Source organism: Pan troglodytes, chromosome 3 (assembly GCF_028858775.2).
Source record: "Pan troglodytes isolate AG18354 chromosome 3, NHGRI_mPanTro3-v2.0_pri, whole genome shotgun sequence".
Taxonomy (NCBI): Eukaryota; Metazoa; Chordata; class Mammalia; order Primates; family Hominidae; genus Pan; species Pan troglodytes.
In genome coordinates this window covers 53,729,388-53,749,116 of record NC_072401.2, presented here as the reverse complement: position 1 = coordinate 53,749,116, position 19,729 = coordinate 53,729,388, and the positions used below count along the sequence as shown (strand labels likewise).

Here is a 19,729-nt window from a genome sequence, read left to right as displayed (position 1 = left end):
TGTAATAGGAGTAAATATTGTTTTATGAATCTTGCTTCAGTTGCATGTGTGTTGGATCATAAGATGAACTATATTTCTTACTGTGAGTAGCAATGGAAAATATTTGGAAGACACTGCTGTAAAGGACCCACATCTATAACTGAGATTATACAGTTTCATGTTACTCTCTATGGCTTAGACCTTAGTAAAGTCCTGTCTAAATTCCATCCTTATCTTAGCTTTGATAAATGTTGAGGTATCTTATTTCCATGCGCGAACCAAGTAGAAACAGCCCCCTCCTGTGGCCGGCTGGAGTGATAGCGGTAATTAAAATGGGGTGCCCAAAGAAGGGCAAATGTCTGGAAGAATTCGTGCTGCAATATATGGAGCTTTCCTCCATGTACTGTTACCCTATAGAATTGGTTTCATTTTATAAAGGGAGTATGGCAGCTTCCTTATACTCTATTTCTTCTAACCTACTGCTCCAAATAGCTAAGGTGTGAGAAACTGACTACAAGTGACAGAACTGTAAGTAAATTGTTTCTGCTTGGTTGTCTAAGGGTCTCTTATAGGTAGGATGACTAAATACAGACTTTATCTTCCAAATGGGGACACTATGGAGATGAGAGGTAGCATTCATAAAACAGGACACTGGGCTAGCGGGTGTAAACCGAGACTGTCCCAGGCAAGCCGCCTTGGGTGATCACCCTTCTCACAGGGAATGAAGACCACCACTCCTCTTAATGGCAGCTCCTTGTTTGTTTTTTAGGGTCTTACTGTTTTACAAATGGTTGAAATGAACAAAAGTCTAAACTCTGGATAAACAGATGACAATGATACTGAATAGCTTCTCTTTAGCTATGGAAAGTGAAAGAAAAAAAACAGAATATCAAATATTAATGTGGTTTTAAAAGGAATTACATGATGATGAGAGATGACTTATCCTCCTAATTAATTTTTATGTAATTAATTCATTTAATTAATCTTAACATTAATTCAGTTTGGTAGCTTCACAATGATTAGGAGTTAGGAGTTGAAGTAAGAGAGGAGGTAGGCCCCAAAAATATTGAGTAGCAGGGGGATCTGGCTGGTATGGAAGTATTTGCTAAAGTTTAGCTAAGTAAAAATAATTAAGATGGTCTCATTTTTTAATGCATTTTTTAGAAACTCACTTGAACTTGCAAAAAATGTTTTGCTAAGAATGAATCAGAGTATACAATTTAAATAAAAATAGTTTATAAATAGTTTAAAATATAATTTAGCATGCTCTTACTCCAGCTTATAAACTGCTTTTAATTTGAAATTACTTTGATTCCTTATTTTCAAATAAACTATTACTAATATAATATTGATTCTGGATATTAAAGTCTCTAGAAACAGAACAGCAAAACCTAAACTCACCTTGTCTTCATACATCCTTTTGGCTTCCCTTAATTCAGAACGTAGCTGAGAAACAGTAGATTCCAGATCGCTGAGCTGACGCATATACATAGAGTTTTGGTTTCTTGCTTGCTCTCTAAGAAGAGTTTAGAAGGGGAATAAGTGCAAATAGCAAACTAAGAATAAGAGTAACACCTGAGTATTCTAGCTTTTTGACACTACCACTAGTTATTTTATATGGCATTATTAAGCCAATAGTCTTTTATTTTCCAAAACTGACTCTCAAAAGTTTCACCTCAAATATATTGTAAACTGCTGAAGCTGGGTGACAGCTGTATGGGAGTGCATTACACTGTTTTCTCTCTACTTTTGTATATGATAGAAAATGTCCATATAAAAAGTTTTAACATACAACTCAAATAAAATTATTTCTACACATATGCATATATTTTACTTATATATATTCATATATATTACACACACACACACACACACACACACGGTTTGGCTCTGTGTCCCCACCCAAATCTCATGTCAAATTGTAATCCCCACATGACAGGGGAGGGACCTGGTGGGAGGTGATTGGACTGTGGGGGCAGATTTCCCCCATACTGTTCTCATGATAGTGAGTTCTCACAACATCTGATGGTTTAAAAGTATGGCACTTCCCCCCTTTCCTGCTCCGCCATGGTAAGATGTGTTTGCTTTCCCCATGATTGTAAGTTTCCTGAGGCCTCCTAGTCATGATTTGTTAAGCCTGTGGAACTGTGAGTCAACTAAACTTCTTTTCTTTATAAATTACCCAGTCTTGGGTAGTTCTTTATAGTAGTGTAAGAATGGATTAATACAGAAAACTGGTACCAGGAGAGTGGGGCACTGCTATAAAGATATCTGAAAATGTGAAAATGAATTTGGAACTAGGTAACAGGCAGAGGTTGGAACAGTTTGGAGGGATCAGAAGAAGACAGAAAGACGAGGGAAAGTCTGGAACTTCCTAGAGACTTGTTGAATGGTTGTGACCAAAATGCTGATAGTGATATGGACAAAGAGTCCAGGCTGAGGTGGTCTCAGATGGAGATGAGGAACTTCTTGGGAACTGGAGTAAAGATCACTCTCACTATGCTTTAGCAAAGAGACTGGTAGCATTTTGCCCCTGCCCTAAAGATCTGTGGAACTTTGATCTAGACAGAGATGATTCAGGGTGTCTGGCAGAAGAAATTTCTAAGCAGCAAAGCATTCAAGATGTCACCTGACTGTTTCTGAAAGCATACAGTCATATGTATTCACAAAGAGATGGTGTGAAATTGCAACTTCTATTTAAAAGGGAAGCACAGTGTAAAAGTTTGGAAAATTTGCAGCCTGACCATGTGGTAGAAAAGAAAAACCCATTTCCTGGGGAGAAATTCAAGCTGCCGGTTGCAGAAATTTGCATAAGTAAAGAAGAGGTGCAAGACAATGGGGAAAATGTCTCCGGGGCATGTCAGAGATCTTTAGGCAGCTCCTTCCATCACAGGCCTTGTGACTTAGGAGGAAGAAATGGTTTTGTAAGCCAGGGCCCTCTCTACCGCTCTGTGCATCCTTGGTACATGGCACCCTGTGTCCCAGCTGCTCCAGCTCCAGCCATGGCTAAAATGGGCCAAGGTACAGCTCGGGCTGTTGCTTCAAGGGGTGCAAGCCCCAAGACTAGGCAGCTTCCATGTGGTGTTGAGCCTGGAGGTGTACAGAAAGCAAGAGTTGAGGTTTGGAAACCTCTGCCTAGATTTCATAGCATGTATGGAAATGCCTGGATGTCCAGGCAGACATCTGCTGTAGGAGTAGAGCCCTCATGGGGAACCTCTACTAGGGTAATGTGGAGGGGAAATGTGGGGTTGGAACCCCCACACAGAGTCCCCACTGGGGCACTGCTTAGTGGAACTGTGAGAAGAGGGCCACTACCCTCCAGACCCCAGAATGGTAGATCTACAGGCAGCTTGCACTATGCACGTGGAAAAGCTACAGGCACTCAGTGTAGCCTGTGAAAGCAGCTGCGGAGGCTGTACAATGCAGAGCAACAAGGGCAGAGCTGCCCAACACCTTGGGAGCCCTGCCTTGCATCAGTGTGCCCTGGAAGTGAGACATGGAGTCAAAGGAGATTATTTCAGAGCTTTAAGATTTAATGACTGCACAGCTGGATTTTGGACTTGCATGGGGCCTGCAGCCCCTTTGTTTTGGCCTATTTTTCTCATTTGGAATAGGAGCATTTACCCAATGCCTGTAACCCAGTTGTATCTTGGAAATAACAAACTTGTTTTTTATTTTACAGGCTTATAGGTGGAACGGACTTACTTTGTCTCAGATGAGACTTTGGACTGGATTTCTGAGTTAATGCTTAAATGAGTTAAGACTGGGGGACTGTTGAGAAGGGATAATTATATTTTTTTTATTTTTGAGATGGAGTCTTGCTCTGTTGCCCAGGTTGGAGTGCAGTGGCGTGATCTTGGCTCACTGCAAGCTCTGCCTCCCGGGTTCATGCCATTCTCCTGCCTCAGCCTCCTGAGTAGCTGGGACTACAGGTGCCCACCACCATGCCCAGCTAATTTTTTGTATTTTTAGTGGAGACAGGGTTTCACCATGTTAGCCAGGATGCTCTCGATCTCCTGACCTCGTGATCTGCCCGCCTCAGCCTCCCAAAGTGCTGGGAATACAGGCGTAAGCCACCACGCCCAGCCAATAATTGTATTTTAAAATGTGAGAAAGACATGATATTTGGGAGATTACAAATCTGAATCGTAATCACCATGTGTCAGGGGAGGGGCCTTGTGGGAGGTAACTGGATCATGGGGACAGATTTCCCCCATGCTTTTCCCGTGATAGCGAGTGGGTTCTCACAAGATCTGATGGTTTAAAAGTGTGGCACATCCCCATTCTCTCTCTCTCTTGCTTTGCCATGGTATGATGTGCTTGCTTCCCCTTTGTTTTCTGTCATAATTGTAAGTTTCCTGAGGCCTCCCACTCACGACTCCTGTTAAGCCTGTGGAACTAGGAGTCAATTAAATCTCTTTTCTTCATAAATTACCCAGTCTTGGTTAGTTCTTTATAGCAGTGTAAGAATTGACAAATATGAATACTTAAAACAGCCAATCCCAGGAGCCCCAAATACTTGCAAAAATACTTCTTATATGGTCAGATAATATTACCTATGTTACATAATACTTCCTGTTCATTTAAATGTTAGAAAAATGTCTCACTTTCTTATGAAATCTTACTAAGCAAGTTCTGAAAGATTATAGAACAGAAAGTTAATGAAAATAATATCTTTAAAATGAAGATGAATGACTAACAGTTTCAAACCACATACTGAATGATTTCCATTTGACTCTGGATACTATTGGCTTGGCTTCGAGCACTGCTAGCTTTCTCAGTAAGTCCTGTTATTTCAACTTCATGTTCACTTATTAACTGCTCAATCCTATAAAAAGAATGTGGTGATTGTTATTTGATACAGAAGATTTTCCTGACTATGAATTATTTTAAAAATAATGATTTTCAATACTCTCAAATTTAGTATTTTGCTTTGCTTTTATATATGCTACTCTTTTAATAACAAGTGTCTACAACAAGTCCAAAACCCTTTATCCAAATCTTTTGGGAGTCAGATAGTTTTGGAATTCAGAATTTTTTTTTATTTTACAATGGTAATAAATTGCAAGTAGTAAATATTATATGACACCCCCAATGAGATCTAGGGAAGTGTCCCATTAACCAAACATATCATGAATGCAATAATTTATAAGTATTCACACTAAATTGTAGACTGTGGAAAGGTTTACATTAGCTCTAGTCAGGTTTTTCCAACAAATGAGTGACAAAAACTCTCTCCTTCACCAAACTTTAGTCAGGCTCTTCTGAGGCCTCTTTTCAACTATGCCTCAACCTTTGGCCTGCCTAGCCCAGACCTAGCAAGAATCTTGGCAAGTCAGTTTAGTCCTCCCACCCTCAATATCTGATCAAGTTCTTCATCCCCTGCCTTTGATATCTAAGCCCTTGGCCTGCATTTAGCAAGAATCCCCCTACTCTTGATGCCTTTTCTCAGTAATTTTCCATCCACAGACCCCCTCACCATGCCCCCTGGCTATAAATCCCCATTTGGCCTTGTATTGGGAGCTGAGCTTAATCTCTCTCTCTCTCTCTCCTATAGCAATACTCCTATTGTAATCATCTCAAATGACATCTTCCTTACGATTTTATAACCAGGGTCAGGAAAACAAAATGTTAACATGAGTTTCCTATAAACCTATAAAAAAACTTATGTGTTTCAGAGCTGTTTAGATTTTGGAATTGTGGCCGAAACACTGTAAAACTGTGGTTTAGTTTCACTAGGCTTTTCCAAACCTCAGTCAGAAACCTACCTATCTTGGTGTTGTTGCAGAAGTAGTTCTATTTTGTTCTGTGATTCAGATTTCAGTGCTTCAAGTTGATCCTCTACCTGGTTTTTAAAAAGAGACACTGATTTAGTTACTGGTAAATATAAGGCTTGGAAAATCTGGAGATTTTCAACTAAAGGAATGCTTTAAATGCAAGTAAAAATAATACTAAAATCAGATACATTCTATCCCCATATTTTATTAGATCTTTTACTTTGTCTATACTCTCATGAAGCTATACGGTAAACCAAGCTAGTTCCTATTATGAGAGATTACTGTGGAAGTAACTTCTGTTATTTCAGAAAAATGAGAACTTGGCTTATTTTAAGAATTTTAAAAATTATACATCTAATGCTATTCTCTTAATGCATTTTAATATAAAATTATTTAAGTAGCATTCTCACCACTTACTGGAAATATCCTCCCTTTAAGATAAGAAATCTCTGTGTCTAATTCTCTTAGGATTTTACTAATAGCTGAGCCCAAGCTGCGGAAGTGCAGAGTAGACATGCTGTCGTGTTCACATATTTTTTTGCCTGAGGCTTCTTCAAAGTCAACTAGGATTGACCGGATTTCTTGAAGCACTCCCTCATGACTAAGCATCATTTTTCGTAGTTGCTCTATCTGTGTGTTGCTGTCTTTCAGCATGTCCTCTTTAAGGCATTTGGCAGCTTCAAGTTCATGAACTGTATTTTGAAGCTGATTTCTTAAATCCTCCTGGGACTGACTCTCCCTTCGTCTATGAAATAAATGAAAGAAAATAAATAACATTGATAAAACTCATTCACACAAGTAGTTTTACTACAAACAGTAAAACTTTAAAATAATTTCACATAATGAAAATATATGACTTTAAAATAATTTCACAAATCCCAACCTGATGTCAGCCATAGCATCTCTCTCCATTTGCATCTCCTGAAGTTTTGTTTGCAAATCAATGACTGACTGCCTCAAATAAAACTTTTGTTTCTCATGCAATTCATTGCTCTGAAAAAAAAAAGCCATGCAAATTAATCTTCATTAGAGAAACACATTTCCTTATAGCTAGTAACTTCCAAAGATCTATATATATTTTCAATTCATTTTTATGTCTACTTCCTTCCCTCACTGCTGCAGTTCAAAGTCTAATTAATAATTTCTCGCTTAGATTATGAGAATACCTTAACCAGTCTCCCTGTATCAAGCTTGACCCCTTTTAATCCATTCTCTACAACCAACACTCTGCTTCTAAAACAAATCTTACTTCCAGCTCAACATGGAGATAGGAATATATTTGTTACATGAAAACATGAGAATTGGTTGAAATTCTGTACATAAAAAAGTCAATCCCTACCTCCTACCCACTTAAAATACCTGGCAGCAAACACCACCATCCAAAACTCCAGGTGTCCTACTACAGAGAAATACACAAAGATTTCTAAGATCAGGCACTGAGGGATCTCCCAGAATAGGAGATGCTGTAGGAGATGCTCCCGTACATAGTTGATGCCGTACCTAATCCTCCCAAAGCAAAGCCATCAAATTCTGCCCATGAATAGAAAGTTTGCCATCAGATTTTTTATTGCCTAATTGTAGAATATAAACAGAAAACCAAAAACCACTGAACACTTGAAGAAAAATCCCAAAGTAATAAATAGATCAAGATCAAATAAACAAGCAAACACCCAGAAAAAAAAGAACCAGAGGAACTAAAGAAAGATAATGCAAGGAAAAGAAGAACGCTTCAAAAACTTGTATTTACAGAGAAATTCAAGAGACATTATCAGCATAAAGCAAGAATAAGATGCTATGCCAAATAAGTGATCAGGGGAGAAAGGGTCACGAAAATTAAAAATATGGTTGTAAACAAAAAAGTTCAATTCAATAGAAATGTTGCAAGTCAAGAAATTTCCTCCAAAGGTAGAAAAAGTAGACAAATTTTTGAAACAAAAAGTAAGAGATGTAGAGATTTAACCGAGGTGAAAATATGTTTCCAACAGGAACTTTGGAAAGACAGAACTGAAAAAACAGAAGAAAGGAAACGGCCAAAGAAAAAAACGCAACTGAATTCCTCCAAACTGAAAGGCACACATCTACAGACGAACAGGTCTACTGAGTCCCTAGCAAGGTGAATGAAAAAAAACAAAAATTCATACCTAAGTACATTATGGTGGCATTTCAGAGACAAAGAAAAGATGTTAAAGATGAAATTCAAGTAAGTAAAAAATAAAAAATCATCTACAAAGGAACAAGAACCAGACAGACATCTTCTCAGTAGCGATACTGAATGCAAAAGCACAGTATCTTCAAAAGATTGAGAGAAATTACTTTCAACTTTACCGAGCCAATTATCAATGAAGTATGAGTGTAAAATAGAGTCATTCTCAGACATGCAAAGATTCATAAAATGTATCTCTTTCTTAAGAATTTAACAAAGATGTGTTTTGACTAAATGAAGAAGCAGATCGAGAAAGAAGACAGGAGAGGCTGGAGGCAGAGCAAGATGGTGGAATAGAAGCCTACACCATTCATTCCCTAACCCCTGCCACCCTCGATGAGAACACCAAATTTTAAAAACTATCTGCACACAGAAGAGCACCATCATAAGAACACGAAAGTCAAGTGAAAAATAGTGAGGCAGGAAAATAGGGTCTGGAGGCAGGGAACATAAGGCTGATTCACACTTCAGCTGTGACAGGAAATATCCTCTCCTTAGGGTGTAGGCTGTAAATGACTTTGTAACTTTATTTCATTCTCCCCATTTACATAGGGCATACCCCCAAGTAACCAATGGAATCCTCTAGGGAGTATTTAAACTCCCAAAAATTCAGTAATGGGGCTTTTGAGTTCCTATGCTCAGGCCTGCTCCCACACTGTGTAGTGTACTTTCATTTTCAATAAATCCCTTCATTCCTTCCTTGCTTTGTTTGTGTGTTTTGTCCAATTCTTTGTTCAAGATGCCAAGAACCTGGACACCCTCCACCATTAAAAATATTATCTGGTTTTAATTCATATGGTGGAAAGAGGCATTGAGGAGGGCAGGAGAGACAGTCTTGAATCTCCAATGCCACCTCTTCCACCATCCCCCAGCAGTGGCTGTGCAGAGAATCTGCATAGGGCAGGGAGAGCACAGCAACTGGGGGGTTTTATATTTAACTCAGTGCTGCCCCGTCAGAGGGGAGAATCAAGCCATGCTGAGCTTAGAGGGAGCATTTGGACCAGCCCTAGCCAGAGGGGAATCGTCCATTTCAGTGGTCAGAACTCGAGTTTCTCAGCAAGCCTCACCACCACATGCTGAAATGCGCTGGGGTCCTAGGTAAACTTGAAAGGCAGCCTAGGACACAAGGACTGCAATTCTTAGGCAATTCCTAGTGCTAGGCTGGGCTTAGAGCCAGTAAACTAGGGTGGCATGTGACCTAAGGAGACCCAAGCTGGTGTGGCTAAGGGAGTGCTTGCACCATCCCTTTCCCAACCCCAGACGGTGCAGCTTGCAACAACAAAAGTGCCTCCTTCCTTCTGTTTGACGAGGGGAGAGCAAAGCGTAAAAAGGACTTTGTCTTGCATGTTAGGTACCAGTTCAGCCACAGTAGGGTAGGGCAGTGGGCAGAGTCATGAGGCCCCCATTCCAAGCCCTACCTCCCAGACAATAATTCAAGATACACCCTGGGCCAAAAGGGAACCCATTTCCTTGAAGGGAAGAACACAGTCCTGGAATGGTTCATTACCTGCTGACTAAAGAGTCCTTGGGGACCAGGCATGGTGGCTCATGCCTGTAATTCCAGCATTTTGAGAAGCTGAGGTAGGCAGATCATTTGAGCTCAGGAGTTTGAGACCACCCTGACCAACATGGTGAAACCCTGTCTCTACTAAAAATACAAAAAAAATAGGCTGGGTGCGGTAGCTCACGCCGTAGTCCCAGCACTTTGGGAGGCTGAAGTGGGTGGATCATGAGGTCAGGAGTTCGAGACCAGCCTGACCAAGATGGTGAAACCCCATCTCTACTAAAAATACAAAAATTAGCCGGGCGTGGTGGCGCGCGCCTGTAATCCCAGCTACTCAGGAGGCTGAGGCAGGAGAATCATTTGCACCTGGGAGGCAGAGGTTGTAGTGAGCTGAGATCGCACCACTGCACTCCAGCCTGGGCGACAGAGACAGACTCCAACTAAAAAAAAAAAAAAAAAAAAAAAAAAATCAAACCAAAACAAAACAAAAAAATTAGCCAGGCATGGTGGCACATGCCTGTAGTCCCAGCTACTTAGGGGGCTGAGGCAGGAGAATCATTTGAACCCAGGAGGGAGAGGTTGCAGTGAGCTGAGATGGCACCACTGCACTCCAGCCTGGGTGACAGAACATAACTCCATCTCAAAAAATAATAAAAGTAAAAATAATAAAAATAAAGAGCTCTTGGGCCCTGAATAACCAGCAGTGATACCCTGAGAGTATGCTTTGGGCCTTGGGCTCTGAGATGTGCTGGCTTCCGGGGTGACCTAGCACATTCCCAGCTATGGTGGCTACAGTGAAAGACTCCTTCTGTTTGAGAAAAGCAGAGGGAAAAGTAAAGAAGACTTTGTCTTACACCCTAGGTACCAGCTCAGCCACAGTGGGGTAGAGCAACAAGCAGGCTCTTGGAGTCTCTAAGTCCAGGACTATGCATTGGGACCTGGGCAGGGCAGCATTTCTGGACCTGCCCTGTGTCAGAAGGGAACCCAGTGCCCTAAAGGGTGAGTTCCAGGCCTGGCAACATTCACCACAAGCTGATCAAAGAGCCCTTGGCTTTAAGTGAACATCAGTGGTGGCCTGGCAGAAACCCCATGGACTAGTGGTGGTAGCCACAGGGAGAAGCTCCTCTGCCTTTGGAAAGGGGAGGAAAGAATGCGACAGACTTTGTATTGTGGTTTGAGTCAGCTTAGCTGCAGTAGAATAGAACATAAGGTAAACTCCTAAGGTATTTGGCTCCAATCCCTGGCTCCTGGACAGCATGTCCGGACATGCACAGGGCCTAGGGGATCTTACCACCCTGAAGGGAAGGACCTTGGACAAGACTCAGGGCAGTGCTGACTTCAGGTCTGACCCATCACATTCCCAGTGGTGGCAGCCACAGGAGTGCTTGCATAACCACACCCCCAGTTCCATGTGGCTCAGCACAGAGAGAGAGAGAGAGACTCCATATGTTTGAGAGAAAGGTAAGGGAAAAGAACAAGAGTGTCTGCCTGGTAATCCAGAGAATTCTTCCAGATCTTATCCAAGACCACCAAGGCAGTATCCCTATGAGTCTGCAAAAACCATAGCATTATTGGGCTTGGGGTTTTGAATACCTGGAAAGCCTTCCCGAGAAGAACAGGCACAAATAAGCTCAACTGTGAAGACTACCACAAATAACTAACTTCAATGCCCAGACACCAAAGTACATCTACAAGCATCAACACCATCCAGGAAAACATGACCTCACTAAATGAACTAAGTAAGGTACCAGGGACCAATTATGAAAAAACAGAGATATATGACTTTTCAGACAGATAATTCAAAATATCTGTTTTGAGGAAATTCAAGGAAATTAAAGACAACTCAGAGAAAGAATTCAGAATTCTATCAGATAAATTTAACAAAGAGATTAAAATAATTAGAAAGAATCAAGCAGAAATATTAGAATTGAAAAATGCAATTGCTGTATTGAAGAATGCATCAGATTCTCTTAATATCAGAAATGATCAAGCAGAAGAATTAGTGAGAAGACAGGGTATTTGAAAATATACAGTCAGAGGAAACAAAAGAAAAAAGAAAAGAAAACAATGAAGCACACCTAAAGCTCTAGAAAATAGCCTCAAAAGGGCAAATCTAAGTTACTGGCCTTAAAAGGGAGTTAGAGAAGGAGATAGGGGTAGAAAGTTTATTCAAAGGGAAAATATCAGAGAACTTCCCAAACCTAGAGAAAAATACCAACATTCAACTACAAGAAGGTTACAGAACATCAGCAGATTTAACTCAAAGAAGACTATCTCAAGGCAATTAATAATCAAACTCCCAAAGGCCAAGGATAAAGGATCCTGAAAGCAGCAAGAGAAAAGAAACAAATAACATACAATGGAGCTCCAATACATCTGGCAGCAGGCTTTTCAGTGGAAACCTTACAGGCCAGGAGAGAGTGGCATGACATATTTAAAGTGCTGAAAGAAAAAAACCATCTACTGTAGAATAGTATATCTGGTGAAAATATCCTTCAAACATGAAGGAAAAATAAACACTTTTCTAGAAAACAAAAGATGAGGAATTTCATCAACACCAGACCAGACCCATCCTACAAGAAATGCTAAAGGGAGTTCTTCATTCTGAAAGAGAAGGATATTAATAAGCAAGAATAAATCATCCAAAGGTACAAAACTCATTGGTAATAGTAAGCACACAGAACAATATAACACTGTAATTGTGGTGTGTAAACTTCTCTTAAGTAGAAAGGCTAAATGATAAACCAATCAAAAGTAATAATAACTTTTCAAGCCATAGATATTACAATAAGATTCAAAGAGAAACAACTAAAAGTTAAATCGTGGGGGCACAAAGTCAAAGTGTAGAGTTTGTATTAGTTTGGTTTTCGTACATTTGTTTGTTTATGCAATCAGTGTTAAACTGTCATCACTTAAAAAGTGATGGTTTTAAAATAATGGCTCATAAGAGAGTATTGCAAGCCTCATGGTAACCTCAAAGGTAAAAAAACATACAACAGATATGCAGAAAATAAAAGCAAGAAATCAAAGCATGGTAGTGGGTTATCAGAACTTATTAACATTAGTGTCACTAGACTTGGTATAAAACCAACTGCTAAATTTGACTGGCTTAAAAATAAAGAAATCAGAGCATACCACCAGAGAAAAATCACCTTCACTAGGAGGAATACAGGAAGGAAAAAAAGAAGGAAGTGAAGACCACAAAACAACCAGAAAACAAATAACAAAAATGGCAGGAGTAAGTCCTTAGTCATCAATAATAACATTGAACATAAATGGACTAAATTGTCTAATCAAAAGACATAGAGTGGTTGAATGGATTAAAAAACAAGACTCAATGATCTGTTGCCAACAAGAAACACACTACACCTACAAAGACACACATAGCCTGAAAATAAAGGGATGGAAAAAGATATTCTATGCCAAAGGAAACCAAAAAAGAGCAGATGTAGCTATACTTATATCAGACAAAATAGATTGGAAGACAAAAACCATAAGAAGAGACAAAGAAGTCACAATATAATGATAAATGGGTCAATTCAGTAAGAGGATGTAACAATTTAAAATACATATGGAGCCATGACTGCAGCACCCAGATATATAAAGCAAATATTATCAGAAATAAAAGAGAGACAAGCCTCAATACAACAATAGCTAGAGACATCAACACCTCCCTTTCAGGACTGGATAGATCGTTCAGACAGAAAAATCAACAAAGAAACATAAAACCTAATCTGTACTATAGACCAAATGGAGCCAATAGATATTTACAGAACATTTCATCCAAAGGCTGAAGAATACACAGCCTTGTATACACACAGGAATAGACACAGGAATGTTCTGGACAGAATACATTCCTCAGCACATGGATGATTCTCAAGGAGAGACCATACATTAGGTCATAAAACAAGTCTTAAAACATTCAAGAAAACCTGAAATAATATCAACCATCTTCTCTGACAACAATGGAATAAAACTACAAATCAATAACAAGGGGAATTTTGGAAACCATACAAATACACAGAAATTAAACAATATGCTCCTAAATGACCAGTGAGTCAATGAAGAGATTAAGAAGGAAATTTAAAATTGTATTGAAACATATGATAATGGAAACACAACATCCCAAAACCTATGGTATACAGTGAAAGCAGTACCAAGAGGGAAATATATAGCTATTAAGTGCCTACTTCAAAAAAGAAGAAAAACTGCAAACAAACAATTTAAATGACATATTTTAAAGAACTAGAAAAGCAAGAGCAAACTGAACCCAAAATTAGTACAAGAAAAGAAATAATAAAGATCAGAGCAGAAATAAAATGAAAAAAATACAAAAGATCAATGAAACAAAATGTTGGTTTTTTGAGAAGATAAACAAAATTGACAAACCTTTAGCAAGACTAAGAAAAAAAGAGAGAAGACCCAAATAAATAAAATCAGAGACAAAAAAGGATACATTACAACTGATACTGCATAAATTCAAAGGATAATTCGTGGCTACTATGAGTGATTACATGCCAATGAACTGGAAACATCTAGAAGAAAAGGACAAATTCCTAGACACATTCAACTTACCAGGATTGAACCCTGAAGAAATCTAAAACCTGAACAAGTCCCAGTAAAGAAAAGCCCAGGACCTGATGGCTTCATTGCTGAATACCAAACGTTTAAAGAACTAACACCAATTATACTCAACTGTTCCAAAAAAATAGAGGAAGAAGAACTTCTTCCAGACTCATTCTATGATGGCAGTTATTACCCTGATACCAAAACCAGACAAAGACACATCAAAAAAAGAAAACTACAGGTCAGTATCTCTGATGAATACTGACGCAGAAATCCTTAACAAAATACTAGCAAGCTGAATTCAGCAATACATTAAAAAGATCATATATCATGACTAAGTGGGATTTATCCCTGGGATGCAAGGATGGTTAAACATATGTAAATCAATCAATGTGATACATCATATCAACAGAATGAAAAACAAAAACCATATGATTATTTCAATTGAGGCTGAAAAAGCATTTGATAAAGTTAAACATCTTTTCAGGACAAAACTCTCAAAAAAATGGATATAGAATAGAAAATAATGAAGCACACTTACAAGATCAACGTAATAAAAGTCATATATGACAGAACCACAGCTAGTATCATACTGAAGGGAGAAAAACTGAAAGTCTTTCCTGTAAGATCTGGAACATGACAAAGATACCCACTTTCACCATTGTTATTCAACATAGTACTGGAAGTCCTAGCTTGAGCAATCACATAGAGAAAGAAAGAAAGGACATCCAAATTGGAATGGAAGAAGTCAAAATATCCTTGTTTCCAGATGATATAATCTTATATTTGGAAAAACCTAAAGACTCCACCAAAAAAAATGTTAGAACTAATAAGCAAATTCAGTCAAGTTGCAGGATACAAAGTTAACATATAAAAATCAATAGCATTTCTATATGCCAACAGTGAGCAATCTGAAAAAGAAATCAAAAAAGTAATCCCATTACAAGTTCCACAAATAAAATGAAATAACTAGGTATTAACCAAAGAAGTGAAAGACCTCAACAATGAAAACTATAAAATGCTGATGAAAGAAATGGAAGAGGACACTAAAAATCAGAAAGATATCCCATGTTCATTGATTAGAAAAATCAATATTGTTAAAATGTCCATACAATCCAAAGCAATCTACGGATTCAATGCAATCCCTATAAAAATACTAATGACATTCTTCACAGAAATAGAAAAAACAATCTTAAAATTCATATGGAATCACAAAAGACACAGAATGGCCAAAGCTACCCTGAACAAAAAGAATAAAACTGGGGGAATCACATTACCTGACTTCAAATTATACTACAGAGCTACAGTAACCAGAACAGCATGGTACTGGCATAAAAACAAACACATAGAACAATAGAATAGAATAGAGAACCCAGAAATGAATCCACTCACATACAGCGAATTCATTTTCAACAAAGGTGCCAAGAACATATATTAGGGAAAAGACAGTCTTTTCAATAAATGGTACTGGGAAAACTGGATATCCATATGCAGAGGAATGAAACTAGATCCCTATCTCTCACCATATTTAAAAATTAAATCAAAATGGGTTAAAGACTTATATCTAAGACCTCAAACTATGAAACTCTATGAGAAAACATTGGGGTAAACTTCTCAGGCACTGGTCTGGGCAAAAATTTCTTGAGTAATACCCTACATGCACAAGCAACCAATGCAAAAATGGACAAATGGGATCACAAGTTAGAAAGCTTCTACACAACAAAGGAAACAATCAACAAAGTGAAGAGAAAACCCACAGAATGGGAAGAAATACTTGCAAACTACTCATTTGACAAGGGATTAATAACCAGAATATATAAGGAGCTCAAACAACTCTATAGGAAAAAATCTAGTAATCTGATTAAAAATAGGCAAATGATTTGAATAGACATTTCTCAAAAGAAGAAATACAAATGGCATATAGGCATATGAGAAAGTGCTCAACATCACTGATCATTAGAGAAATGCAAATCTGAACTACAATGAGATATCAACTCACCCCAGTTAAAATGGTTTTTATCCAAAAGTTAGGCAATAACGAATGCTGGCAAGGATATGGAGAAAAAGGAACCCTTGTACACTATTGGTGGGAATGCGAATTAGTACAACCACTATAAAGAACAGTTTGGAGGTCCCTCAAAAAACTAAAAATAGAGCTACCGTATGATCCAGCAATCCCACTGTTGGGTATATACTCCCCAAAAAGGAAATCAATATACCAAAGAGGTATCTGCACTCCCATGTTGTTGCAGACTGTTCACAATAGCCAAGATTTGGAAGCAACCTAAGTGTCCATCCACAGATGAATGGATATAGAAAATGTGGTACTTATAAACAGTGGAGTACTGTTTGCCATAATAAAGAATGACATACTGTCATTTACAACAACATGGATGGAACTGGAGGTCATTATGTTAAGTGAAATAAGCCAGGCACAGAAAGGCAGACATCACATGTTCTTGCTTATTTGTGGGATCTAAAAATCAAAACAATTGAACTCATGGAGATAGAGAGTAGAGGGATGGTTACCAGAGGGTGGGAAGGGTAGTGGGGGAGTGAAGGAGAAGTGGGGATGGTTAATGGGTACAAAAAAAAATACAACGAATAAGACCTAGTATTTGATAGCACAACAGGGTGACTATAGTCAATTATAATTTAATTGTACATTTTCAAATAACTAAAAGAATATAATTGGATTGTTTGTAACATGAAGTATAAATGCTTGAGAGGATGGACACCCAATTTTTCATTATGTGATTTTTTTACACATTGCATGCCTGTACCAAAATAGCTCATGTACTCCATAAATATATATACCTTTTTGTTTAATTAAAAAAAGAAAGAAGATAGAAAACAGTGATTCCTGGAAACCATGGATCCAACCTGGAAAGTAGTGGCAGGAGTCTTTGGAAAAGAGTTATACAAGATACCTAAGAGAAACTAATCTAGACTGGGCAAAAGGTCAGAAGACACTTGGAGTGTCCTGGGTCAAAGGAGGATATAGAAAATCTATATGATATGTTTTTTTCTAATAAGGAGATGTAAAGGCAAATAGTGTAAGGAAAAAGGCAATTAGGAACCCCAGTAAAAACAAAAACCTACACAAGAAGGGAAATTTACTGATTTAACACTTATTTATTGAAGGCCAATTAAGTGTCATATACTCTGTTAGGGGATAAACATAGAAAACAAATTAAGACACTGTTTCTTCTCCTCATTAGTGCCTCTGTGCTTCGTTTGTCTATATATACAACTTCATTAGTGTATTTATCATAGGTAATGCCACTGTTTATATGACAAGCTCCCCTCCCAGACTATGAATTCCTTGTAAGTCCTACCTTATTCATTTTTGTATCCCTGTGCATACTGGGGTACATAATTTTCAACACTTAATAAAATTGTAGATTTTTTTTTCCTAAAAGTGCTCACACAATCTGATGAGGTAGAACAATGTGGTAATGAGTAAAATTAGATGTACTAAATACTGCAATAAATGTGCACAAATGGCAGTAACTGTACAGAGAAGAGCACACCTAATGTCATCTAGAGGAAAGGCTTCAGAGAAGAAAATGCATGGGCTGAGTCTTGGTGCATAATAAGAGTTTGCCAGGCAGACAAGGTAGAGAAGAGAAAATGGCCTGGGCAAAGGCATGCAGGTCTGGAATAGCGCAGTATATCTAGGGAAGAGCAAGTGGCCTGATACTACCAGAATAGAGGTACCAATGGAGAATGGGTAGCATATGAGGCTAAAATGTACCAGGGAGAGGTTAGAGCATGAAGAGCTTTGTATGTGGCAGTAATGAGTTTGACTTTTAGACTATTAACTACTGGGACCAAATATGCAATTGTAAAGCCAGTTTGATTCTACGTAATGTCCACTTGAAATTTTTAGCAAATAACTTCTAGATGCTATTTAGCTATAATATATACACACATATCTAAAAACCTACCCTCTACCATTGCTTTGTAAAGAGAAATCAGGTATCATGATAGCAGGACAGCAGGTCTATACCAATTATTAACTATAAATGCAGACAAATGCTACTTATTATAATTTTGAGTTATTCAAGTTTCATTAAAATTTATATCATGAAACCAATATGTTTTGAATAATTATTTAAAAAAGAAAAATAAATATGTAGACTTTTCATTAGCCCAATTTTAATACCGAAAATAGAAGGCACAGGTCAAATTAACAAATTTAACCAATAAACCCATTTGTTAGTTTTTTCTTCCAGGAAGTTGTATAACTGGCTTTACAACTACATACTGGGTCTCACTGTTGTCCCCCAAATAGCATCAGGTGCTAGAAGAGAAGGCAACTCACTTCATTTAGTCTTCTCTGTAAATCTTTGACTTGATGTGAATATTCTTCCAAAACACGTTCAAAGTGTTCCTTTCCAGGAGATGGGATGATTTTTCTAGGAGAATCAAGTTCCACTTCATATTTAGGGAAAAAAGGAACCTGTGTCAAAGTCCCAGCTGAAGATGTGTTTTCAATTATTGTACCACGAATAGATGACACAAAAAACGAACTTGAAGAACCTAAATATTAAAGAATTCATTAATTAACTTTTTGTTTTTTTTGAGAAGGAGTTTCACTGTTATTGCCCAGGCTGGAGTGCAATGGCGCGATCTTGCTCACTGCAACCTCTGCCTCCCGGGTTCAAGCAATTCTCCTGCCTCAGCCTCCTGAGTAGCTGGGATTACAGGAGCGTGCCACCATGCCCGGCTAATTTTTTGTATTTTTAGTAGAAACGGGGTTTCACCATGTTAGCCATGGTGAAACCATGATCTGGTCTCGTACTCCTGACCTCCTGACCTCAGGTGAGCTGCCCGCCTCGGCCTCCCAAAGTGCTGGGATTACAGGCATGAGCCACCACGCCTGGCCCATTAATTAACTTTTTCATAAAATAATTTTGTGCACACTTTATGCTAACTGATTCCCTTATTGAACCCCGAAGAAGCTCAAGGTCTCAAGGGGAAAATATGCATGTGAAGGGATAAAGCAATTTTGGCCTTAAGCTGATGCTGTAGCAGGATGAGACTGTTGGGGGCCTTCTTGGGAGAAGGTGAATGTAATTTGCATGTGAGTGAAATGTAAATAATTTGTGATGGGGGCAAACTGGTGGTGGTTTTAAAATATGTCCAAAAATTCTTCGATATTCTTCCCTTGAGGAGGTAGAGGTTAATTTCCCTCCTCTTTGTAAGAAAGGGGAAGGAAGAGTGTATGTGTTTATGTGTGTTTGTGGCATTTGCTTAATTTTGGAAAAAAAAAAAACCCACCTGGAAGAATAAAACAGAAACTCATAAATGCAGTTATCTATGGGGTATAGGGATAGGTGGAAACAGAGTGGTGCAGATAGGGATGGGAGCAAGACTCTATTTAGAGCACACAGTTTACAAAGTTTTTATTTCTGAGCCATATAAATGTTAGATGTATTCAAAAATAAAATTAAAAACAAAATGAAAATAAATACTAACAGAAACAAGTAAACCTAAGTAAATAAGGAAACTAATAACCACCTCACAGAGAAAAGAAGATTGTTCCTTCAAATAATATTAGAACACAGTGTTAACATTAGAACACTGTACAGCCAGCCAGCCTTAGTTACTTAGTAAGTTGTTAATGTTGGTAGTATTGTTATAATTCTGAAACTAGTTCATGTGTATTGTAGAAGAGAGAAAATGAATAAATGT

General features: G+C 38.3%; 1 protein-coding gene across 39 annotated transcripts in view; it reads right to left on the bottom strand.

The window, feature by feature from the left end:
- CCDC158 (coiled-coil domain containing 158) overlaps positions 1 to 19,729 on the bottom strand; it is a 108,949-nt gene that overhangs the window by 64,927 nt on the left and 24,293 nt on the right. For all 39 annotated transcript variants that reach the window (XR_010156559.1, XR_010156560.1, XR_001716914.4 and 36 more), the window contains 6 exons: positions 18,357 to 18,574; positions 6,640 to 6,749; positions 6,174 to 6,501; positions 5,748 to 5,824; positions 4,697 to 4,807; positions 1,381 to 1,495 (listed from right to left, as the gene is read on the bottom strand). Coding sequence is in view for 36 of the 39 variants with exons in the window: in XM_054682953.1 (XP_054538928.1) it covers positions 1,381 to 1,495; positions 4,697 to 4,807; positions 5,748 to 5,824; positions 6,174 to 6,501; positions 6,640 to 6,749; positions 18,357 to 18,574 (959 nt within the window). In the remaining 3 variants the exon portion in view is untranslated. The remainder of the gene's footprint in view (positions 1 to 1,380; positions 1,496 to 4,696; positions 4,808 to 5,747; positions 5,825 to 6,173; positions 6,502 to 6,639; positions 6,750 to 18,356; positions 18,575 to 19,729) is intronic.